At 36.9% G+C, this 27,040-nt stretch overlaps 2 protein-coding genes across 3 annotated transcripts; one reads left to right on the forward strand and one right to left on the reverse strand.

Moving 5' to 3' along the window:
• Positions 1-1,202: 1,202 nt before the first annotated feature.
• On the forward strand, positions 1,203-11,826 carry LOC127163384 (uncharacterized). 2 transcript variants are annotated; one of them, XM_051106595.1, is made up of 20 exons: positions 1,203-1,386; positions 2,081-2,425; positions 2,515-2,856; positions 3,342-3,449; positions 3,585-3,671; positions 4,888-4,980; positions 5,427-5,498; positions 5,904-6,017; positions 6,308-6,442; positions 6,796-6,879; positions 7,168-7,266; positions 7,414-7,497; positions 8,058-8,096; positions 8,890-8,928; positions 9,177-9,215; positions 9,343-9,438; positions 9,802-9,900; positions 10,254-10,282; positions 10,369-10,416; positions 11,108-11,826. In XM_051106595.1, exons 1-20 carry the CDS (start codon positions 1,308-1,310, stop codon positions 11,183-11,185), a joined length of 2,109 nt encoding a protein of 702 aa, XP_050962552.1. In that variant the 5' UTR covers positions 1,203-1,307; the 3' UTR covers positions 11,186-11,826. The 2 variants fall into 2 exon arrangements, with proteins under 2 accessions (XP_050962552.1, XP_050962553.1); XM_051106596.1 differs by lacking the exon at positions 8,890-8,928.
• A 9,217-nt stretch (positions 11,827-21,043) lies between these two features.
• LOC127163420 (beta-2-microglobulin) lies at positions 21,044-24,258 on the reverse strand. Its single transcript, XM_051106653.1, has 4 exons — positions 24,136-24,258; positions 21,903-22,181; positions 21,600-21,718; positions 21,044-21,460 (listed from the first exon to the last, which is right to left on the reverse strand). The coding sequence occupies exons 1-4, from the start codon at positions 24,197-24,199 to the stop codon at positions 21,344-21,346; spliced, it is 579 nt and encodes a 192-aa protein (XP_050962610.1). The 5' UTR covers positions 24,200-24,258; the 3' UTR covers positions 21,044-21,343.
• Positions 24,259-27,040: the final 2,782 nt, after the last annotated feature.

A 27,040-nucleotide genomic window follows, 5' to 3' on the forward strand; every position in this document is an offset into this window, starting at 1 on the left:
ACCATAAAGAGCCTCTTATGAAAAGCATTAATTATTTTTTGCCACTTGTGATGGATCCCATGTCTAACAAAATGTTGTTTTGAATAATCTCACCATAAATCAGAATTCTTTAAGATCATCCAGTTGCTTCTTATCAAACATGAAAAAAATCCTTTTTTTTTTTTTTTCTTAGTTTCTACAATGATTTCTGCCATTAAACCGAGTGTCTTTCTGATGGTACACTCATATACATTCAACAAGTCAAGACAGGTTTGAAGATCTGGATGTTGCCCTGTGGTTCTAGGTGACTTCCCTGTTTATTTTGTGACTTGCTCTTTGAACAATTTTGGCAGGACGGCTGCTCATTAGAAAATCAGCAAGTATTTTAAATGTTCTCTGTTTGTATGGCTCCGAACATGGTTTGTTGCTACATTAGAAATATGTTTGTAACGTTTTCAAGACTTTTTTCTTTTTTAATAAAGGTCTTCTGCAGTATAAAGACTTTTTCATAGCTCTGTAAACAAACTATTAGACATACGCTTGTTAGTCTCTCTTTTAAGCAGTTTAGCAGAATAATTATCCCCTTAATGTAGTCTCACAATTAGATGTAAAAAAAATGAAAACTCCAAAAGAGACCACAATAAGCTACTTGGCTACAGAACTTCTACAGAGCTTCTTGATAAAGCTGTTTACGTTCTATTGTCAAGACTTAAAAACAATTTTATCTAGATTCACACCAGTTTTGTTCTACACAGTTCTTTTGCACTTAAAAGAATGCCTCAAGATATTATTCATATGTCAACGAGCAAACGAATAGCCTATACTAGACTGAAGACCCACGTGCAATAGACTATTTCAACTGAAAATAACAATAGCATGTTACAATAGCATACGTTCATACATACGTTTTGTGACATTCATTCTGGTGATGTATAGGCTAAATGTACATTTTTTTCCGTTTATTTTCTAATTATTCCTTTGCCGTCTGTGTTTCTGCATGTTGTTATCAGTCAGAATTTGACTGAAATGTCTGCATTCGTTTAAAGGCGCGTCTTCAAATGCTTTTGGCATTCTGACGGTTATTTTCTTTTAAAGCAGGTAACCACAAAATTTTAAATGGCTCCTCACCTCAGAGGATGTTGACATTGACGAGTAGGCGGTTCTTTGTTGCAGTCCAATAAGGCGTTTGCTAATGTGTTGACTACGTACTTGTGTTTCAGTAATCGGATTCGGATCATCAACTCTTTTGGACCCCGTTTACATCTGTATTTAGCGCTGACCGCTTGAGATGGATTTTAACAGGCTACCAGATTTGGACGAGGCTGTAGATGCACCAAACCTCTAGGCTAATGAAAATGAGTTTACTTTGGATCGCTTTTGTGGCAGTCATGCTAGTTAAGTCTGATGGTAGGCTAATATTTTCCCTTCTTGAACTAAACATTATTCCTTAATGTCCGTTGCACAGTTTAGTTGAAATCTTTTATTAGACCTATTATGACGCGATTTCTTATTCTCTTTTATTTTATTGGTTGCAGATCGTAACCTTTTGTGAGATTTTTTTTCGTTGCTTGTTTCCAGCGTAGTTACTATATGTAACTGCTTTAACGAAAATCAAACAGTTTCATTACAGTAAGTTTAGCAATCATGTTATTTATTTATTTATTTATGGCATTTTATTACCATTTTTATAACCTCAGTTTTAAAACAAATGCCATGGCCAGTGGGGTTGTTTGTTTGTTTTTTGTTTTGTTTTGTTTTGTTTTGTTTTGTTTTTAGTTTAAAAAAACAACAACAAAAAAAAAAAACAACATGGTTTATATTCGTAAGGGTAGGTTTGTCATCTGTAATAATACAGGCGAACTGTGTATCTCATGCAAGTCTGTTCTTGTCCTTATTCTTGCTCTTGTCTGTATCTGCACACCTGTACTAGTTTTACAGGAATTGTTTTGATTACAAAAGTGAAAGTCAATGAATGTACAGTGAACACAACTTAATAAAAAAATAGAAAGAAAAGAAAAAAAGAAAACTCTAATTGTACATTTTGGTAGAAACAAAGAACTGTTTTTATTTCATTTCTATGTACTTTCTTTAATGTTTTTAGGGTTTTTTGTGCGTGGTCCCTCTGGTCCTCTGGTTGTTCGTCTGGGAGGTTCATTGGTTTTGCCCTGTTATGTTGATGAAGCCCTACCTCTGAAAGGACTGAAAGTGATTTGGATAAAAACAGACTCAAATACTTTAGTGCATGTGTATCAAGATGGTGAGAGTCGACCAGATGCCCAGTATCAGGATTATTACAACAGAGTTAATTTCTTTACTGACTACATTAAAAATGGAAACTTCTCCCTCCATCTGAAAAATGTGAGAGCTGAAGACAAGGGTTTTTACAGATGTAAGGTTTACACAGAGCAGGAATCTGATGAAACCCTGGTTCAAATTAAATCAGTTGGTGAGTGACAATCTTCTGAGTTCTGACCGACATTTTTAAAAGAATTTTACTTTATTGTATGTTTTAATATTTTTTTTGTATGCTTCCAGAGCATTTGCTAGTATCAGGATCCAGTCATCCCATATCTGCGTATGTGGGTGAGGACGTCACTTTGAACTGCTCTGTAGACTCTCACATCCCACCTGAGGAGACTGATGAGGTTTCATGGAGGAAAACAGATGCAAGCATAACAATATTGGGTTTTGAAAAGAATACAATAATTACAGATGAACAATATAGACACAGAGTTGAGTTCTTCTCTGCTGAAATCTCCAAAGGAAACTTCTCTCTCAGACTGAAGAATGTCAGAACTGAGGATAAAGGAGTTTACATGTGTTACGTGTCTGCTGGAAATTTTTCAGCCAATGCAACTGTGTCACTGGAACAACTGGGTGAGGACAAAGAAAACATTAGACCCCACACTACTGCATGAGTTGACTTGAATTTTGTTAAATGCAAATTTAACCATGTTTCATACTTTGTTTATACACAAGGTTTCTACTTCACCAAGGGTTAGTAATTCAGTGTATTTACAGTAGGTTCACATATGAAATCTGGGCATACAATGCACTAAACCTTGTTTGACATTCACTTTGACTGAATAAAGCCTGTGCATATTGAGGGGAGCACTAAGGCAGTTTATGATTGATTGTATATTGCTTAACAAATCACAGCAGCGTTGTAGCTCCAAATTGTTTCACACTGTGTAACTGTAGCACCACAAGTCACACTAAACCATCTGCGGAGCAGATGTCTTTTGTTTCACAATCAGTGTGAACAATCAAGTTTTGACACTAAATATTTAATGTGCTTCTATATGCCTTGTGAATCACTAATCAGGGACTAATGTGCATTAACTAATGTTTTTCTGTCACAGGTTTCTCTGTTTTTCACATACTAGTGTTGATTTTCTGTATTGCTGCATCTGGATCTGCACTGCTGTTGTCAATTCTGTGGATTCAAAAGAACAGATCACCAAATACAGGTGTGTCTCGTACTTGTTGTTATTCAGTTAATGGCTTTAAACAAGCACTGTTCTTTAAATAGTTTAAAAGCTCATTACATGTTTAAAAATGAAACATTTCTGACTGAAATCCAGTTATTGTACATTTCTCTGTAGATGGAGCCGTGTATCTTCTTGTGTCTTTAGCCTGGGTACCAAACCTTTTAATGTTCTTTGCCTTTTTGTTTTGGGGTGTTTCTGAAGGTGAGTGTTTTCATTGCAAATTTGATTAATGTGTAGTTCTGTAGCACTGACTCAGGGGTCATCCCATGTCAAATCATCCAAATTTCAAAAACTTCCCAGGCTCAAATTTTTGAATGTGCTAATATTATTCTAGGAAAGATGCACATGTATAGTGATGAAAGCCAAAATATTAAATGTCATGGATGAATATCTACTGAGTAATCCGCTATTTTGTAGACGAGGTCCAAATGGCAATTTTCACCTGAGATTCAGAGTCAAGTTTCAGGGGGGTAAAAATGACTTCAGAATGATGGCAGCATCATAATGTTATTTTACACAGAGATTGGTAGTTCTTTTAGTAAAATCTGTTGACTTTAGCAATCTTTGTTGCATTATGTGCCAATGTGACCATTCAAAGATGGGGAAACAGCACTTTTCACATTTTTCTCCAAAGTTTGCATGCCCGTAACTCAAGAAGTATTCATTATTTTATTGTCCTTTTACATATTGAATCTTAACAAACTTTCCTTTTGGCATCTTTATTTTTAAGGTGTCACTTTGAAAAAATATGATAGTTCTTTTCCTTTAAAGAGGAATGTCTGAAGAACAAATAATATGGAAACTAGATGTATCTCATTTCTTTCTGTCAAGACAACTGCATTGAACATACCAATCTGAATATACTTTTTCCAAAGTTTGCGTGCCTCTAACTCAAGAAGTATTAAAGATATCCAAATAAAGGAAAAACTGGAGGAAAAACTTGAAACGTGCTGTTTCCCCATTTTTTTTCCCCATTGGCACATAATGCAACAGAGACTGATAAATCAATGGATTTTACTAATAGTATTACCAATCTCTGTTTAAAAATAAGATATTGATGCAGCCATCTTTTTGAAGTCATTTTTACCCCCCTCTAACTCGACTCTGAATCAGGGTGGAAGGTGGAAATTGCCATTTTGACCTCCCTCTACAAAATAGTGGATTACTCAGTAAATATTCATCAATGACATTTCATATTTTGGCTTTAATTACTATACATGTCTGTCTTTCTTCAGAAAAAAAAAATATTATAGAAAAATCAAAAATTTGAGCTGGGGACTTCTGCTTGAGTTGACACGGAATGACCCTAAAACAAAGGTTTGTGATGTTGTCACTGTTCGGTAGTTAGTGTATGTTCTGCTGGTGAATATCACATTGTTCATTCAGTTACAATAATTAAAATCCATTTTTTTTCTAGGATTTGTGAGTGAGACTATTGCATGCTGTGCTCATTATTTTCTGAGACCTTGTCTGCTGTTATGGACAGCTCCACATTCAGAATGTTTCCCAGGTTTGTTCACTTAACCGGTTTAAAGGGCTATCAATACTTCCTTAGCTCTTGCTCATTTGGGTGTCCTAACACCTCTACCTGAAGCTGTCACCCCCTGGTGAGTAAGGAAGAAACTTGCACTATAACTGCAATCACACAAATTAACAGTGAAAACACTCTGGAACGGTTACATGTTTTTCAGAGGAGATGAGCCGGATTGCTTTGTCATTAAATTGTTTAGTTTATTTATATAGCATATTTGTATTTTGTTGAGTGTTTTATCATTTTTGTTTTGTTTTTTTTTAAAGCTGTTGGAACAAAAATGTTTAAATGAAAATAAATATTTCAAAAAAGTCTGTTTTTCCATTTAAAGTGTTTTGTTTTTCATTTAGTGTAGTACAAAATATTGAAGATGATTTTGTTTAAAACCTATACTCATCTCATTTAAATCTAATTTAAATTTACAGGAAATCGTGCAACAACTATGCACTGCATTGTCCATCTACAGTATTCTCTGTTTACAAATATAGTTTATTCAGGTAGGTGAATTTAATGTATACACATTATTAAACTAAAACTAAAAACTGTGACTCACAATTCTCATTCATAACTTACAGTTTAATACAGTAAATTTAATTAATACAGCAATAATACAGTAATTTACTTTTTTACAGACTTCTAAAATAAGATTAATTTATTCTAAGTGCCCTTAATATCACTTAATTAGTATGGCTGTACTTTTTTTAAACATAATTTACAACAGATGGCTATAAAAGAATATTAATTATCAGAGATTATTAAAGAAATCTTTCGAAATTGACACCTGTTGGCCATTTAAAATTAGCCATGTAAACGGATACAAAAGTATTTTCAGAGAAAGAAATGTATGCTGTGCTGAATTATGTTTGGTAATTGTTGATTGTTTATTTCTGTCTCTGTCCCAGTTCTTTTTCAGTCTTTTTGGGAAAAAAGTCTGAAATATACAGAAACTGACAGAGTATTTATAACAATCCTCTTTGGAATAATGATTCTGATATGCATTATCAACATCATTTTCTGTAAGTATTTCTATATGATTCTGATCTATAAAATGTCATTCTCTAGTGACATACTGAGTACATTATGTAAATGTGTGTTTCATTGGTTTGCAGTGTTCATCTCAGGCACACTGTGTACAGCAGAATATTCAAACATTTTCTGTTGTTGAATCAGTTAAGCTTTTCATTGTTTAACGAACAAATATATTACTTATATAGCCTAGTATTATACAGAAAACTAGTGAACTTTGAGGGGGACCCCCATTTTTTTCATATTAATCATGTACATTATTGTTTTTTTAAAAAAACAGTACTGGCCGAATTCATTCGAAATAAAGATGGTAACATGCGTGCCCTATTAGACCTTGTGTCTGATATTGGTCATGATGTTCTGCCTCCACTACAACTCATCTTCCTGTTCTATGCTTTTGAAGCTGCCAGACGAGGTAAGGAGCTTAAAGTTTTTATTAAATTCAAATTTATTGGAATAATGGTAAACATATTCCTCAGACAAAAACATAAACTGTGAATTGTGAAACTGTGAAACTTATCTTTCAATATCTGCCTGTTTGTACAAGATTACATACTGCATTCAGTTTTAATAAAATGTTGAAGTTTCAGACTTTAACATTTGTATAATATTAATACAAATTGCCAAAGTTGTTCTTGATTACTAGTAGAAACATTCTAATATATTATCAGTTTACTAATTCATTTTAAAGTGTTGACTTATTATCATATTTTATTGTCTGTCTGTTTCTTTTTATTTATTTATTTATTTCCTCCCCCATATATTTAGCACTATTCGTAATTGGAGTTTTTCCACTGTTCTTAACGTTGACCAGATATAATTGGGAAAATGCATGTGTGAAAAAACTGGAACGTAAGTATTCGATCACTTGTGTTAAGTGCATCTTTAATGGATAAATCGGTTCAATTCAAATTTATTTGTATAGCGCCTTTCACGATACATATCATTGCAAAGCAACTTTACAGCAAATTAAAGTTTTTACAATATATTTAGTAGTACCTTACTAGTCGTAGCTAAATCAGTCAATCATTACCCAAATATTCAAGCTAAATCTTACAGTTCAATGACTTTGACTTCTTTGACTTTGAGTTAACCATCAGAGTCATGATGGGAGCTTTCACACATGTTCATTATTTTCAGGTTTACGCTCACTTAGGAGAGCAGCATGGTTGAGTTTCATGATAGTGGTGAATGTAATAGTGGTTTATTCATACCTCATAACACTGGAGAAAGAAAAAGGTACAGTAATGGCTACAATTATATCAAAAGTGTATATAAGATAAAGTGTTTATTTATTCCTCTTTTGTACATATGTATAGAAAGTCTGTAAAACAATAAGTCATTTTAATAAAAATGCCCAGCTGGATTTTTTTTTCTTAACTGTAGATTGTGTTGGATGGGTCTGCGTAGCTGCATTTCTACAAGTTCTCTGGGGAATTGTTGTCCTGAAACATTCATTTGGTGACCTGGGTACAGTGTGATTCACTTTTCATTATTATATGTGTCATTTTATCTTTTTTTTTTTTCTTTCTTTCTTTCTTTCTTTCTTTCTCTCTTTCTTTAATTTAATTTAATTTATTTATTTAGAATGAAATGCACTAAAATTGTGGATAAATCATTTAGTGTTTACATGATGGTCAAAATGTATTAAAGTGGATAAATACATTAATGTTTTAGATGAAACACTTTAAAAACGTTGCTTTAAAAAAAATCTCCCCTTAACTTTTAAGTAATTCGAAAAAAGATAAAGAAAAATCAGGTATATTATCTTTTTACTACTTGCTAAAGTGATAAATTTGAACCGATTTTTATTTAAATTGGTTAGATTGCTGCAGCCCTTTTATCTTTATTTATTTTATTTTTTATTTTATATTATTTTTCAATGAAATACACTAAAATTGTGAATAAGCCATTTGGAGTGTTTGGATTACATGATGGTCAAAATTTATTAAAATGAATGAATGCATTAATGTTTTAGATGAAACACTGGTTGGCGTGAAAAAATCTGCCTTTAATTTTGTGTCTTTTAGGTCAATCAGAAAAAGATGAAACACGTAAAGAAAATTCAGGTATATTAATTATCTTTTTACTATTTGCAAAAGTGATTAGTAAATGTGAACTGATTTGTATTTAAATTGGTTAGATTGCTGAAGCCTTTTTATCTTTTTATTTTATTTTATTTTATTTTTGAATGAAATACACCAAAATTGTGGATAAACCATTTAGTGTCATGTGGAGAGGGAGACGAGAGGCGAAGCGATCCATATGCGAGCTTTTATTTATGGGACGAGACAAATACATGGTCAGACAGGCAGGGTCAGAACAATAACAAACAGGTATAGCGGAGGGAGGCACAAGAGAAGTCCGTGAGGCAGGCGTGGGTCGATCAACGGCGAACATAATCCAGAACTTGTGACAGAAGAGTAATCCTTACAACAAGCTAGAGTCCAGAAAGGCAGGCGGCGAAACAGACGAAACGAGATGGCCAGGCGAGAATACGAAACTCAGGAAACAGTGCTAACACTAGGAGAGCGCTAAACGCGACTGATACTAAACTCCACATAAACACTCCACAATACTCGGTGCTTACCGAGCGGAAGTCCGGGGCTTAAATAGGGCTGCTGATTGGCCACAAGTGTCTGGCGCAATCAGCGTGGTGGATAATGGGAGATGTAGTCCGGGGTGTGGATCAACAGTCTGTGTGTGATACTGGAGCGAGAGCGACACCTGGTGGTGAGCGGTCCGCAGAACACCGACCAGATTCGTGACATTTAGAGTGTTTGGATTACATGATGGTCAAAATGTATTAAAATGAATGAATACATTAAATGATAAATCTGCCCTTAATTTTGTGTCTTTTAGGTCAATCGGAAAAAGATGAAACACCTAAAGAAAATTCAGGTATATTAATTATCTTTTTACTATTTGTGAAAGTGATTAATAAATGTGAACTAATTTGTATTTAAATTGGTTAGATTACTGAAGCCTTTTTATCTTTTATTTTATTTTATTTTATTTTATTTTTGAATGAAATACACTAAAATTGTGGATAACCCATTTAGAGTGTTTGGATTGCGTGATGGTCAAAATGTTTTAAAATGAATGAATACATTAAATGATAAATCTGCCCTTAATTTTGTGTCTTTTAGGTCAATCGGAAAAAGATGAAACACCTAAGGAAAAACCAGGTATACTGATTATCTTTTACTACTTATGAACTTGATTAAAAAATGTGAATTTATATATTTTTTTAATTGGTTAAATTGCTGCAACCCTTTTATCTTTATTTTTTTAATGAAATAATCTGCGTTTCAGACCTTCCTTTCAGACGCATTGTGTACATTTCTGGATCTGTTGGTATTGTTCTAGTGAACTCCATTGCGTTGATATCAGAACTGATCCTGAATAAGAGTGAGTTTATTATCTTTGAACATCATACTGAAAATTAACAGATGACTTTGCTTCTGTAAACTCTGCTGACTCTCTAATTTATGACTGCAATAGCAATACAGTATTGGCATGTATTTAAATGAGGTACAAGAGATGCAAAAGCTATGTCAAATGAAGCAGTACATATTTTACAGTACAACATATTTTACAGTACAACATATTTTGTGTGTTGGATAAATCCTTTTGAAAACATTTGTGTGAAAATACATTTTTATTGTTTGTTCAGAGGTTGGAGCTATTTGTTTTGAAAATATGACGCTTAGTAGTGATCAGTACCAACTGTGTTAATATCATTACTTTCACTGTAACATCTTGATTCCTCAGTTAATGGTGAGCGTTCAGTGGAGGATCTGAGAAAAGTTGTCTTTTCCTCTGAATGCCTCTTTGCCTGGTTTGTTCTGCTGTTAATCATTTTTGAACCTTGTGAGTATAAACTGGACTCATCTTTATAAACCACCACTGCTAATAATATTGAAATTTTATTGTGCTGATATTTAGTCCCTGACTGCACGTCGTGATTTGCTGCAAATTGGTTTGCTGGGCCTGTTTAATTCTGTTTTTCTGCACAAGCAAGCAGTTTTAGAAACCTGTCATTACTTTTTGCAATTCTGTTTGGTGACACTGGTGGCTCAAAAAATATATATAAAAAAAAAAAAAAAAATTCCATGGATCAGCCATTATACTGTCTGATGAATGCACAACAGCTGTGCTTTAGCTAAGACTGATCAGTTTCAAAGGTGATTCACTAAATATGTTTTCCACTGTTCTTCACACAGTCATTAAAAAGGTTCAGCAGCATTTTCAGGTTAGTGATATATATATTTGATATAGGTTGATGGCTTGCATTTAAAGGACACTTTTGCCACTGCATTTAATGTGTCTTATCTACAGAACTCAGCAGGATCCAATCCAGACAACAGCTCCCAGCATGTTTCTCAGGTGAATATCTCATGTAATGTTGTATTGATTTAAGATTTGTAACTACCTGCATTATAGATTAAATTAAATTAAATTTACTTTACAAATACACGCTTTTCTGATACAAGATCCAGGACTTCATAAAATTGCATCTACAACAGTTTACTGGCATATTAAAAGTGGTAATGTCAATATATAATGTAATGTCTTTGAGTTCTAGGATTTTTTAATAACACAGCTATATCGTAATTATTCAACCCCTATTCAACATTGCTGTTTTTAAGTCATTTATTTTTATGGTAGGGAACAAAGTTTTTTGAAGGTATTGAACAAAAAAAGCACAAAATCATTGAATGTTTGATCTGAGCAACTGAGAAAAACCTGCAATGTACAGCTAAAAACTTGCAAAATGACCCAACGAAAGGAGGAAAAATATTTCAATGCAGTGTACAAGAACACAATACAAGTATGGCCTTTATGTTGAGGCATCTTGACAAATACCACTCTTGACGAAGAAGAACAAAAAGGCAGACTTGACCATGCTAAAATTAATTTAGATAGACCTGTGGAGTTCTGGAGGAAGGTTTTATGGAGTGATGTGACTGTAAATTTTTGGACCCATGGATCAGAAGTATGTATGTCTGGTGCAAAAAATATATATTCATACATACAGAGGTTTAACAAAGAAACTTCACATAATCTATCAACCCAGAACCACAACGCAGCAGAACTGTATGAACTGAGACCTCTAAGAGAGACCGAAGAACAGGTGGCTGAGAGAAACAGATGAGATGCAGCCTGATCACTGAAATGAGAAAACAACAAGATACTGACAGATTCATCCTCAATGTTTACTTAACTTCACTGAACTTCATTGAACTTTATTTCTGGAGTTGGTTTACTGTAATTAAGTAAGTTGAAATGACTTGTACAACCAAGTTGATTATATTTAAAAATGTAAGGCGGCGACTGAACTTAAGCTGAAATAGGCGAACATTTTTTTTACAGTGTATAGGAACATATATGCATAAGAACGTATATGCTTATATGAACACTATTAGTTTCACATCTCATTCATTGATAAATGCAGTACTCTTGTTCAAGGGAACCACAAATATGGAGCTGTATGACTCTCTTTGGTGCTTTACTGTGTTTACTTGTATTATAATAGTTTTACCTTTTATTTTTATGCTGGGTGTATGTGTAATCTAGATATGAAGTCATAGTGTAAATGTTTCATGGTTTCCTCATGTCTATGTCTATATCAATAGTTCTGATTTTTTGTATTTGTGTATGTTACTCATTAACCTTGCAACACTGAATTAACATGTAAATCTGGACGCTAATGTTTTATGATGTGTATTCATTATGTTTGTTAATACATTATATTCAGTTAACCTTATTGTCTAAACAGTGTTTTGTCACCCTATAAACGACAAATGACAATTGCATTGTTTTAACCTGCTTTACACTTTGTCCTTGTGGTTTTATTGTGTATTTGTTTGGATTTATTTGCACTTTTACACTGATGACATAACTGATACTGACGATACAATATGTGAGTTTATTTCTGCTATAAAGAGAGTCTATTTGCATATATAAATTTGATTAACATCAAATTAACATCAAATGTATAGTAGTTCATAATAAATATTGGTCCACCCAATCAGAAGCTTGGCCCATCCTGGCCCCACACTACATAGCCTAACAGCCAATCACAAAATTGGAGCAATATTCAGTTGAGCTAGATTTTAATTTTTCTTTTTTTTTTCTTTCTGCTTGCACCACGAAACATTTTTAATATTGTATATAGTTTTCGCACTATCAATATGCAGGGTATTGAAATTGCTACTTACTTTCACTTTTGATTTCGTGATTAAGACGCACTCTGCATAAAGGATTTTTGTCACTGACCACGGCAAACAAAGTAAATATTACATGAATGGTTAAACGATTGCAGAAATGTTATTTATTTTAAGGGTTTAAAGTGTAGTTTACATTGTGTTGTTTAACATTATGTATCTTGGAAGCGAGCTGGCAGCAGAAATCACACAGAACAGAACGAAATTTTATCATTTCATATTAAGTAAACGATTAAAAAATGTAATAATGCAATTTAAAAAAGGCCATTCATATGACAACTAAAAACAACGATAATAATGAAATTATTACTGCGATGTTAATATACATAAGGATTCGTTTTTAGGTGTCGTCAATACGTCAGTATTGTACATTTAAATGCTGAAAATACGTAAGTATGTAACGCCACGCCAGCAGAGGGAGCCCTCACCCATGGACTGTCTGTTTCCGCTCCCTCTGCTGCTTCATGGGTTACTTCCTGTTTGGTGGCCATTTAAGGAGGCCTAAACCAAACAGGACTCCGCGAAGTATTGTTTTGCCTGTGCGGACTCTAAGTTTTCCCATTTCATTGCCTTATTTTTGCCACGGTTTTCTTTCTTGTCATTGTTTTGCCTTGTTTTTTACTAGTTACATAGTTCTGTCTAGTTCATTGCCATAGTTTTTGCCTAGTTTCATTGCCTTGCTTATTTGTTACTTTTGGACTGCTCTCTTGGTATTTTGACCCTCTGCCTGATTTCTGGATTTTGCTACTGTTTTTGCCCTGGATATTACTGTTTGTTTGGAGATCGACCCTGCCTGTCTGACTACGCTGTGCTCAATAAAAGCTCGCACTTGGATCTTATATGCTTCCCACAAGTCCTGTTACAAAGTATTTGTACATTTAGATGCTCTACAGTAAATATGTCAGTATTGTACATTTAGTGTCTGGTAAGTAGGCTAAATGTACGTTTTATAGAACCACTTTTCATGTAAAATACATACAAATTATCATGAGATCACGTTGGTACAGCAGATGCTCAGTTTAGAACTGTAGGGTGTTTTCCAACTAAACTAAATTATTTTTATTTCTATAAAAATGACAATCAGTGTATGACCATACACCGGGTAACAGTAACTACCCCAGGTGTAAATGTAAAGTGCTCTATTTTCACACTAATTTTGTACTACTAAAAAGTATTCTTTAGTAAGATAATCTTTAGAACATCTATAGTGTACTCAGCTGTGCTATTTTGAGACACTACGAATAGGTCCTATAAACTACAATGTGCTTTTAACACACTATCTCTGTATTAAAGTAATGTATGTAGTTACCACTACACCGGGGGTACTCACACACACACCCCCCACCCCGGGCCCACCTTAAATATCACTTGGCCCACCCTTCATCTCATTTCTGGAGCCGGGCCTGCACTAAAGGGGTATCCTGTCCGTCAAAAAGTGATGCCGAAGGGTCTTGACCAAGCATCAATATGTGACGAGTTGGGAGTGAGAATGTGTCGTCAGAATTGTGAGATATAAACTCTTAGTTGGATCTCGGGTTGGCATGGAATGGAATGGTTAAGCAATGGAAACAGTTTGGCCCAACAGTAGAAGATATTACTTGATATACTCACCAATGACAGTCACATTAAAAGTCTTTATCGTAATCTTTTCTCTAGAGATGGAGAGTTTATTGTCCTGAGTGTTTGAATCTGGTGTTTCTGATGGTGAGAGATCCTGTCTTTTGATCCACCTGCAATCTGCCAATGAATCCAACATCATCGGTGACAAAAAATGAAGAGAAGTCGTTCTTTCTCTTTATTTGAGATATGAGAGAGTCTTTAGGTCCGAACATCCACAGTACTGTATCATCATTCAGTAGTTCAGAAAGGTTAGTGTGTAGAGTGACAGACTCTCCCTCCATTACTTTCACTGGCTCAGATTCATCCGTCTCTATAGCAGACACACCTGGAAAACAAACACAAGAGTTTTACTGATACCACACTAACTTAAGATATCACAGTCACCTGAAATCACTGTGTAGCTGCTGAAAAGATAAACAGACATGGGATTGCTGTTCAAACTGTGAAGGGAAAAGCTGAGAAAATTAAGACCATACACAATAAAGCAAAGCAATGACACTAGATAAACATACTTGAGTAATTAAAGGATAGTTTAATTACCCAAAATGAAAATTCTGTCATTTACAGTGCATCCAGAAAGTATTCACAGTGCTCCACTTTTTCCACATTTTGTTGTTACAGCCTTATTCCAAAATGGATATAATTCATTCTTTTCCTCAAAATTCTACAAACAATACCCCATATTGTCAACATGAAATAACTTTGTTTAAAATCTATGCAAATTTATTAAAAGCTAAAAAAATCACCAGTATGTAAGTATTCACAGCCTTTGCCATGACACTCAAAATTGATCTCAGGTGCATTCTGTTTCAAACGAGATCATCCTTAAGATGTTTCTACAACTTGATTGGGGTTCACCTGTGGTAAATTCAGTTGATTGGACCTTGGACTGTCTAAGGTCTCACAGGTAACAGTGCATGTCAAAGCACCAACCAAGCCACAAAGTCTAAGGCACTGATCATCAACTGGCGGCCCGCTGAGCCGTTCAATCCGGCCCGCGACTGGATTCCAAAATTGTGAGGATCAAAAAGAAAATAGTGGTCCACACTATTAAAGCAACTAAAATTAACAACAACTGAGTCTCTTGTCAGAATAACCACCATTTATGACTATATTTAGGCTACACTCCGAAATGAGGACAGACTCAGACAGACTATGCGGCGTTAAGCATTTATTGTTTCAAACAGGTTTTAAAAAAACAAAAAACAAACAAAAAAAATGAACACATAACTTTTCCTCATGCCCTTGCTTAACTTTTGTTTTTTTTTATTTCTAAGTCTCAACAACATGCTTGAAACTAGCAGACTCCTCAGGACTAAAAAAAGGAGGAAAAACAATCTGGTACAACTTAAAATAGCATGGTAAATAAATAACCTGGTACCAGAACAAAACAGGTCACAAATAATGTTCGCACATCAAATGAAACGTTAAGTGGGCTTGAATTCAAATCATAATGCTGAAACGGGCTACTCACAGTGCTTAATCAATGGCTAAAGTTACATTTCCCCTCTGACACCAACTTTTTCACATCAGGCTTGGCCGCTGTCAGACTTATGCACAAACAGTCCTCCAAAGACTCGGTTGACAGTCGGTTCCTCTCGTGTGTTTTTACCGAGTTCATCTTGGAGAATGCAGCCTCACAGGTGTAGATTGAACCGAACATGGTGAGCACATACATAGCCAGCGTTTTCAATGTGTCATAGGTCTCGGGACAAGATACCCAAAATGCGCTCAAGCTTTCAGCACCACGGAGAGCCGCCTTCATGTCGCCTGCGGCCTGAATTTCAGCCAGCTGGCTCTGAATGGCCGCCTCGTCTAATGGCAGCATTTTCACCGCGTTTGTGGAGAATTCTCCGCTTGGGCTGATGGTGAATGGGTCACGCACAAATCCAATGACATCCCTGGAAATGAAAAAGTCATTGAATCTAGCAGAAAAGTTGTCTTTTAATTGTGTGATGAATGTCTTCATCTTGTCTGTTATGTTGCCTTCTCCCACCGTCTTCAGTGTGTTGAAGTGCAGCAGCCTCCCTGACAACAAATCTGCGTGGAACAGATCGAGTTTGTTCCCAAAGGCATCAAGTTTTTCCACCAAATCCACCACTGATTTTCCTTTTCCTTGCAGCTGGAGATTAAGTGTATTCAAATGGGAGAAGATGTCTGTTAAAAACGCAACGTTGCACACGTATAATGTGTCTTGCATGACGCGGAGATGGTCAGCTGCCGCTTTGGATTTACTTTGTTTTAAAAAATCCACTACTTGCGCACGGAGTTCAACAAAGCGCTCCAGTGCTTTGCCCTTACTAAGCCAGCGCACGTCATTGTGGAGTAACAGGTCATCATGAGAAGCCTGGGATTCAAGCACAAATTTGCGGAACAGGCGGTGCTGCGTGCTTGAAGTTTCTCTGATGTGGTTGATAATTTTCATCGTTTTCTCCATCACCTCTTTGAGCTCCCCACTTAGCTTTGCGCACAGCACGCTCTGATGGATGATACAGTGGAGTGCGTTAGTTTTAGGAGCGACAGTCCTTATTCTGCTCACCAGACCCTTGTTTTTTCCAATCATGGCAGGTGCACCATCTGTCACTGTCAGGTTGATTTTATCCAGGGGCAATCCATGGCTTTTAAAAAAATCCTCCAGTTTTCCAAAGATGATGTCAGCAGTGGTGTTGTCCTCCAGCGGAAGCAATGCCAGCAGCTCTTCTCAGAAATCTTTGCCATCAAAGTATCTGACAAAAACGCACAACTGTGAGATATCTGTGTTGTCAGTGGACTCATCAATAGCTAGCGAAAAGTATTTGGCTTCCTTAACCCCGTCAATGACAGCTTTCTGCACTTGCTCTGCCAAAACGTGCACACAACGTGCATTAGTTGAGGCAGATAGAGGTACTTGTTTGACAGATGCAATAATTCTGTCCATTGATTTGTCGGGGGCAAGTTCCTCCAGAATGGTGATCATGCACTCCTTTAAAACCTCACTTTCCGTGTAAGGCCGGTTATGTCTGCAAAGCACCCAAGCAGCCTGCAGGGATGCACATGTCACTCTCTCTTGATCAGTTAAAGTTCGAGTAATAATGCCACTTGCACGGGAGTAGGCAGATTTCAATGTGGCGATTTTTCTCTGACGGGCCTCTGACTGCTCAGGATATGAAACCTTGAAATTAGAATGTTTTGTGTTGTGGTGACGGCGCAGATTGTACTCTTTTGCAACAGCAACAGTTTCACTGCAAATTAGGCATACTGGTGACGCATTTCGGAAGGTTGGCATGATAAATGTGTACTTTTCAGTCCAGTCATCATTGAAGGACCTGTTTTCTACATCAACTTTGCGTTTCATGGTCTTTGAGAGTGCCATTTTACCTCTGTTAAGAGACCCTTTCCTGTCACTTCCTCCGTGTTTGTTTTTCAAGTGCTCTATAAATAAAGTTGACTTAGCCTAATTTAGTTGAGGCAAAATATTTATCACTCCTAGTGGTTGACTGTGGTATAGGTGATGGAAGCCTGAATCAAATGCCTTCAGTTTTGTAATGAAATGGAAAAAGTATAAACATTAAACATAATGTTAAGCCAAAAGATGATTTTAGATTTTTATTTGATTTTCTTCTTGGGGGTCCGGCCCCCAAGGAGACTGTCTGGTAAAACTCTGGCCCTCTGACAAATATAGTTGATGACCCCTGTGCTCAAAGGGGTGGACATTCCGCAGCATTCTGAAGCCAACTTAAGAGAAGAGAGCCTTGACCCCCAAGAAGGGAGGGTCAGAGGACTCGAGGCTATGAAATAGCATCCCAACCACACATAGCAAAGCTACACCTGGCCAGAGGCCTAGGCCTCAGCGCACTGCGGAGGAAACGTGTAACAGCACAGGCCTACCTGTGCTGTCGGTGCGCACCAGCACATGGTGGTCTCTTAGGTCTGGGAGGAAGTGTTTCAGAGCCTGAAACACGGCCAGCATCTCCAGGCAGTGATATGCCAAGTGAGACGGCGGTCACTCCACAGACCATAAGCAGGGCAGCCATCCATGACCGCTCCCCAACCTGTGAGGGACGCATCCGTCACTAGCATTACGCGGCAACAAGGAGCTCCCAGCACCGGGCCCTGAGACAGGAGCCAAGACTTCCTCCACATGTCCAAGGCACGTAGGTATCACCGCGTGACCTTGATGTGTGAAACGAGTTTCCACTCTGGGAGAACCGCTTGGTCCTGAGCCACAACTGTAGGGGTCTCATGTACAGCAGGCCAAAAGGTATCACGTTGCACACAGCTGCCATCAGACCCAGCAGTTGTTGAAAATGCTCTACAGTGAGTGACCGGCCTTTTCTCACTCTCACGACTGCAGTGAGGATTGACTCAATCAAAATTGAATGCGATAGCCTCGCTCTACAGTGTGCAGGACCCAAGCAGATACATTTGGCAGTAGTTTCCACGCTGCCAAATAATCTACTAAGGGAACCAGTCTCTCGAGACTGGCCTCTGGTGTTGTTTGAGCTGGTAGTTCGGTGTCCTGTAATGGATGACCGGCAAGAGATGGCCGAACTAGCTACTGTGGCGAGCTCCCCAGCTCCGCTACGTTTCCGGGCAGAAGACTGAGGTGTGGGCTCACTGGAGGCCGCTGCGCCCTGGAGCACCGGCAGGGTTGGCAGGCTAATCTCCCGAGGGCACAGAGGAGAGACGGGCACTGAAGAATGCGGTGGACCACGCCCTTCCCCAGTAGGGCCTGCCCTCAGAGGTCCTGGACCATAGGAGTCAGGATTCTCCTTATACGTACTGTCTCATAGGTCTGGGTGAAAGTGTTTCAGTACCTGAAACACGGCCAGCATCTCCAGGCAGCTGAAGTGCCAAACTGGATGGTGACCGCTCCACAGACCACAGGCGGGGTGGCCACTCATGACCACTCCCCAACCGGTGAGGAACACGTCCGTCGCTAGTATACGCGGCGACAAGGAGCTCCCAGCACCGGGCCCTGAGACAAGAACCAAGGTCTTCTCCACATGTCCAAGGCACGTAGGCATCGCCGCATGACCTTGATCATGCAAAGCAGGTTTCCCCTCAGGGTGAACTCCCTTGGTCTTGAGACACCACTGCAGGGGTCTCATGTACAGCAGGCCAAAAGATATCACGTTGGACACAGCTGCCATCAGACCCAGCAGTTATGAAACTGCATCACAGTGAGTGCCTACTTTCACTTTCTTGACTGCCGCAAGGATGCCTCGATCTGAGCAGGAAAAAGACATGCCTGCATCATCGTCGATCCCACACCACGCCTAGATAAGTGGTTCTCTGTAATGGAGAAAGCACACTTTTCTCTGCGTTCAGTCACAACCCCAGTTTTTTCATAAGGGCGAGGGCGACATCTCGATGCCACACCGCCCATGCTCAGAATGAGCTAATACTGACAAAATGTCAATAAGGTTCAGTATGCAGATGCCCTGGGAGCACAGCTAAGCCACAGCAGCATCCACACACTTAGCGAAAGTACAGGGTGAGAGTTCAGTAAATAAATTTAATTCATCAGAATTAAATAACAATGGGAGAAGAGCTAAACATTCAAAATGCACATCGCTTTTTTTTTTTTTTTTTTTTCTTTTTTTTTTTGAATGAACACATTCATGAATGAACACAGCCCGCCCCCTCAAGGGTGGACTGTACATGCTCAGCTCCCGAACAAACCACACATAAATCGCTTGAATCCCCATTCCTGTTATTTATTTATTAATTTTTTAAAAGTGAGAGCAGGTACAAACGAGCGATCTAAAATGCAGTCAGCTCATATGCGGACAGCATCAATCTCCTCTGAGAAAGATAGCCGCAGCAGCGCAAGCTCTCACTTAGAGGGGGAAGAACCGCAGCGCAGGCTTCCGAGCCCTGAGAGAGAGCGCTAGATCTAAGGAGAAAGGCAGAGAGAGGGCGGACCCGTCTCTAACCCGTTCACAGATCTATGCTGTGATCTCCACGGCCGCAGTCGCGGGGAAGCTCACGAAGGCTCCCTCCTCAAAGAGATCCCCACGATTACAGCCGCCGCCCTGCCTCAGCAGAAGTGGAAGCTGAGCCGCGGGGAACACAAACGCGGGCAGTCAGCTCCCTCGAGAACTGACTCCCATGCTTTGCTCCCAAACAGACAACAAATAGGCTGTGTGTATCGCCACCTGAAATAGCGTAGGCAGAGAGGAGAACACAGTCTAAAATGCCACTGCTTATATTCATAAGAATTCTTCGTAGGACATAGAGACACTCTCAAATAAAAGCTGTAAATAAAAATAAAAACTAGCACAAAAAACAGAGTGACACACACAGAGCGCTTGCTGAAAGACAGAAGCTGCCGGCTGCATGCACCGCACGTGCTTTTAAGCTTCCTGGTCTCTACATCACCCCGCCTGTGACGTCTCGCTTCTGCATTGGACTGTATGCACACGTGTTTCAGAGCGTGGTCACGCTGGAGGCGTTCCCATAGCATTTTCGACGCAGCTCGAGTTCCTGAAGGGGAACTCTATTGGTAAGGACGGAGCTTTCGACCACTGTTCTTTTTGGGAAACGCAGCCCTGAACGAGATTCAAACAGACAAGATTTTATCGTTTGTAAAATGTTTAAACAAATCCACACAATAATTATGAATACAAACAAACAATAAAAACATGTTGCGTTCAGATGCGGTACACTACATTTCATCTAACTCAAAAACATAAACAGAATTAGAAGTTTCAACAAAACATAATTTCATAAATACATCTTGCATGATCTTTCACAACCAAAGACCAAAGTGTGTTTTACAGTCCTGTTACTTAAATGTTCCACTGCCATTAACACCCATTTCACAATTCCCAACATCCACATCCCTGATCCTTTAAAAGTTTATACAATGCTCACAATGCATTTTGAAATTCACACTGCTTTTTGCTACAATTATCATGCGTTTTTTTGCACATATATGGGGACATGCATTTTAAAATACAAAAAATGCATTGCCATTTTACGTATTGCTTTTCCATTTTGCATTCAATCAATGCACAAATTGAAAAAAAAAAATTATAATAAAATAAATAAATAAAAATCCCATGCCATTTGTTAAAAACAAGCCCAGATCACAACAGCATGGAATGTTTAATTATTTGACTGTTTTTAACTAGTTAAAAACTTAAAAAAAAAAAGTTATTTTTAATGCTGATTATTATTATTACTATAAATACATAATGCATTAAATACATTCAAAATTCATTTTTAAACACTGAACTTCTAAGCAAAGATTTAAACAAATATTTTAAGCATTGTTTTAAAAGGAAAGTGAAAATAAAAGAGACCTGATGTGTGGCCAAGTATGGTAACCCACACTCGGATTTTATGCTCTGCATGTAACCCATCAAAGTGCACACACACAGCACACAACAAACATGACAAACACAACTTTTCTTTAAAATGTGAATGTATCAGAAGTTCAGCCAATGATCTGTGGATGTGACGTCTGAGACTGAGACTATTCAGATCCCAGTCAGTAGAGTAACCCCACTCTGATAGTTAAGCAGACTATCCGTGGCTTGTTCCGAGTCGGGATTAGGGACTGAAGTCAATGATGCTACAGCATTATGAATTAAAGCCTATAAAAACAGGAGATAAAGCATATTAAAATTTCAGATATTTCAGATAACTTTAGATAGTATATACTGTCACTCTGCCCATCCCTGTTTCATACATTTTAAAATCTCTTTTAAACCAGCATGTTGAATTAGAACTCACCTTTTGAAATTTTAAACAAAACCAAAACAATAACACTAGACCTGCAACCACAGCTGCTGCTGCTACTCCTACTATAACAAGCGACTGAGATTCTGTTTTATTGTCAAAATATTCTCCATCTGCAGAGTGGAAAAAAAACCCCATTAGAAATGCATTTAACCTGTTGAAGTGAACTGACACACTTTAACTGTAATTGTTGTGGCAAGCAATATTAAAAGCATTGACTTGTATTAAGGTTCATATGTTATATTGTGCAAAAGGCCATTCCGCACATATTCACCCAAAAATGAATTGGCACTTTACCCCATTTTACTGAAACTGGTTCTGTCAGGCTGCTGTGAAAGACCAGGCAGTCATAAAGTCCTTTGTGGTTTTTGTCAATCTCCACACTGATGCTCAGCTGAAAGGATCCATCAGCATTTGGTCTGATTTCAGAAGATGTTTGATCTTTAAGAACAGTTTTGTTCAGTCTGATGTTCATCTCAGTATCTCTGGGGTAAATGACAGTGACCAGACAGGTCAGAACCTGCTTGTGTTGATCATCAGGAGCGTCCTTTGCAAAGACACGAATGTCTGGTGAACCTAAAGCACAATGAAATCGCATTTAAAAATCAATTTTTTCAAAAGAAAAAAAGGGTCTTAACAAAAGTTTGAAATACGGACCAACCGGTAATGTGGGAACAGATGTGAGGTACATATTTCTGAAATAAACACCTAATATTTGCCATAGAGAATCTACGACTACACAGAAGTAAGCCCTGTCTAGGCACTGCCCAAGTACGGTTAAAGTCATTTGTTAGTCTGGTTAAGAGAGAGATGAAATGTAGTAGCAGAGCAGCAGAGTAACTAGAGCAGCAGAGGACTATTATTATGTTGCATGAAACTAAAGACGACATTATGATGGCACCATTTGATCTTTTCTTGACCAATCAGCAGAAAGGGCCATTTCATTACCACCCACATGTGGAAATCCAATACATGAATCAAAATACATGAATCATTCTAGATATCCTATTATCCAAATGGTTTAGACTTTTACAACACACATTAGCTTATTTTCCGTCGACCAGTTAAGTTTTACAACACTGTGGGTTTGCTGCGTTAAAAATTCGACCAGATTTTCTCTTTGATATGAAAAAAAAAAATTAAAAATCAGAAGACAGGCTGAATAAAAATGTAAGTTCAAACTCTGACAGGAGGTGGCACTTTAGGAACAGCAGAAATACAGCTGTTTCCATGGTTTCACTGTTTCTGACACCTGCATGTCACAGAGGACAAACAGCATTTACATGTTTTCAAGCATCAAATAACTCAAAATATGCCATATTATTATTCAAACATTTGTTTGCACTTATGCATTTTAGCATTTTAATTTAGACTAAAACATACCAGCCCAGAAAAGAGATTTTTCTATCCACCTTATTTTTCCATAAGATTTCCCATAAAATTTGTCAATTTTATAGGTCAGGCTTCTGGTCTTTTCTATGTCCAGCTATTTTTAGCTGTAAAAAACAGCTCGTTTTGCTGCTTGATATTGCGAATTGTTGTTTCTTATAAGCCTACTACTACTAGTAGTACTACTAAATTGTTATTTTTGTAGTTGACAACTACAGTTTGCAATTTAAATGTTTATCATGCTAGCCAGGGCCGGCCCTGCTTGCATAACACAATGAAACCGAACAAGCTCCGTGTCGATTCATTTTCAACATATAATTATGAATTGGAATGTGTGCAAAGGATTGACGCGAAGGATCACCTAATGCATCCTTCAAAACCAAAGGACGCATAAAAAGCGAGATGACGTTTTAGCCTAGAAATGCAGCCTTCCACTGCATCCTAGAATGAGTCCTTCCGTTTGAGTAGCAACCTTTGAGCTGTGGTCACAGAAAAAGAGACATTGTTTTGTCCTTTTTGATTGTTTCAATAAACCATTTTTGAAGGATATAGCATGATTTAGTCGTTGTTTTTGCTGCCTTTGTCTAATTGTTACAATTTACTCCAGCATGTTTTACAACTTACCCCGACACAGCGGGGTAGATTGTAAATGCCCGCGGGCAAACTTAACTTTCAGGACAGCCGCGTCCGGACAGCTTTCAAAGTTTACGTATCAACCCCGAATGAGACAAAACCACAGAATCTAAAATACACCGGAAACGTTCATCGGAAACACTGAACAACAGCAAATTATAGTTTTTTATTTGCAAGTAACATTCATAAAATTTGGAATACATAGGGATCAACAAATAAATACTGATATTAAAATAACCATAGCCATTTTACTTTTTTATAATGATTGGTTTTGCTATGTTTTCATGCTTAGCTCGGGTTCGCTTTAAAGAAAGCTAACAAAGTCATTAATTCACATAATGTTCTCTCTTAATATGTAAATGTCAGCATTGTATTTGTCAACACAACTGATTTAAGTCTGTCAGGTAAAACAAGAGCTTACTGATGCATTTCAGTCAATCTTCTGTTTTGTTCCAAACAGTACGTCGCCTATAGTAATCCCAAATTTGACCAAAAATCCTTGTCTTACCTTGTTTTGCATTGCTATGAGGAGAAACCTGAAGAAAATGAAATAACACAATTCCCCAAAACATTATTTTCTTCACGGAAAAAGTTTTAAACGACAGCGATCTGAACAGATCTGCATTAAAGGTCTTTCAGCTGTTATTGAGCGCATTGATGCCCTCACTGGTTGCTGATGAAACTACACTTTTCGTTTTCGTTTTTCGTTATAGCGACAAGTTCCATTAAACTCTATTGGTAAGGACGGAGCTTTCGACCACTGTTCTTTTTGGGAAACGCAGCCCTGAACGAGATTAAAGCAGACAAGATTTTATGGTTTGTAAAATGTTTAAACAAATCCACACAATGATTATGAATACAAACAAACAATAAATACATGTTCCTTTCAGATGCTGTACACTATAACATTTCATGTATACCACCACAGTAAGAGCTCCAGCCACCTGATGATCTACCATTCATTTTCCACATAATATTATTTCCTTTCTGCAGGAACTTCCTAATGAAAATTGTCCTGTTTTGTTCACACCTTCACAGACAGAGACAGTAGGACATCACAATGTAACTCAATCTAACTCAAAAACATAAACAGAATTAGAAGTTTCAACAAAACATAATTTCATAAATACATCTTGCATGATCTTTCACAACCAAAGACCAACATGTGTTTTATAGTCCTGTTTCATAAAAACTTAAATGTTCCACTGCCATTAACACCCATTTCACAATTCCCAACATCCACATCCCTGATCCTTTCAAATCTTTCAAGTCTATACCTTTGGCTCACAATGCATTTTGAAATTCACACTGCTTTTTGCTACAATTATCATGTTTTTTTTTTGTTTGTTTTTTTATGAAAATGCAATCCGAAGTCTAAGTGCATTTAGGAAATATAACATTTAAATCATTATTTTGCTACAGTTTTTGCTTGGACATTTTAATTTTGCATCTTATAAAGCATTAAAAATGTATTTAATTTACATATTAAAACTAGTGTAGGAAATGGCAAATGTAAATTATATAATTGAATTTTCATTTTGCACCAAACATTGCACATATATGGGAAAATGCATTTTTAAATACAAAAAATACATTATTGTATTGCATTTCCATTTTGCATATTAGATTTTAAATTGAAAATAGATCTGCCTCAGACTGCATTCAATCAATGCACAAATTGAAAAAATAAATAATAAATAAATAACAATCTCATGCCATTTTTTAAAAACAAGCCCAGATTGCAACAGCATGGAATGTTTAATTATTTGACTTTAAAAAAAAAGTTCATTTTTAATGCTAATTATTATTATTATTATAAATACATAATGCATTACATACATTCAAAATTCATTTTTAAACACTGCACTTCTAAGCAAAGTTCAAAACAAATATTTTTATGTGTGGCCAAGTATGGTAACCCACACTCTGATTTTATGCTCTGCATGTAACCCATCAAAGTGCACACACACAGCACACGACAAACATGACAAACACAACTTTTCTTTAAAATGTGAATGTATCAGAAGTTCAGCCAATGATCTGTGGATGTGACGTCTGAGACTGAGACTATTCAGATCCCAGTCAGTAGAGTAACCCCACTCTGATAGTTAAGCAGACTATCCGTGGCTTGTTCCGAGTCGGGATTAGGGACTGAAGTCAATGATGCTACAGCATTATGAATTAAAGCCTATAAAAACAGGAGATATAAGCATATTAAAATTTCAGATATTTCAGATAAATTTACAAGGACTGCAACTGTTTTTAATAAACATTATAAACTATTGAAATGCAGTAAAACACGTAATTGTGACCAGAAACAATAATCTATTTCATCATGCTCTCCTGCCACAAATATGTGACTGTATTTATGGTGATACTTACCCCATTCTGCTGAAACTGTTTTTGTCAGGCTGCTGTGAATGACAAAACAGTCATAAGATCCTTTGGGGTCTCTGTTGATCTTCACACTGGTTCTCAGCTGAAAGGTTTCATCATCATTTGGTCTGAGTCCAGATGATGTTTGATCCTCAAGAATATTTCTGTCTAACCTAAGGTTCATCTCAACCTCTCTGGGGTAGAAACCAGTGGCCAGACAGCTCAAATTCAGCTTACTGTCATCATCAGAAGCTTTCATTGCAAAGATGTAAACATCTGGTGGAGCTGGAGCAGAAAATAATAACGCAGTTAACAAACAAACATTAAACTTTCTGTAACTGCTTTCTGTAATGTAAAATATGGTATTCTTTGTTTCCAAATCACATTTTGCCCCTGAAAGAACACTAAAAATATAATCAGTAAGTCATGACAACATATGTTTTTTCATTAGTTTCATTACATTACACAATCACACACAAGAGCTAATTAAATTTTGCGATCAGAACTTACTCATATATGTGTTGTTAAATGTGAGAATCCAGTTCATGCAGTTTTTGTGGAAATCTGTGAGGAATGGGTTTTGTACAGTTGATGATCCATTTTGGTTTCCATGAATTTATCTCTCCATGGAAGAGGGTGGTTGTACTTAAAACCTCTCCATCGTATGCATACTCATCAATGGCCATCGGACTCTTCACTGTTCCATTAAGTTTCACCACTTCACAGCCAGTTATTCTCTGGAGTATGTGAAACACTAAAATCAGACAAAATCATCATATACATACACACACACACACACACACATATATATATATATATATATATATATATATACACATACAGATATACATACACACACACACACACACACACACACACACACACACACTACTGTTCAAAAGTTTGGGGTCAGTACACTGTTTCTTTTTTTTTTTAAGAAATTAATACTTTTATTCACCAAGGATGTATTAAGTTAATAATTAAAAGTTTATTAAAAATTAATAATAAATAATTTACATTGTTATAAAATATTTATA

The sequence above is a fragment of the Labeo rohita genome, chromosome 3 (assembly GCF_022985175.1).
Source record: "Labeo rohita strain BAU-BD-2019 chromosome 3, IGBB_LRoh.1.0, whole genome shotgun sequence".
NCBI classification, from domain to species: Eukaryota; Metazoa; Chordata; class Actinopteri; order Cypriniformes; family Cyprinidae; genus Labeo; species Labeo rohita.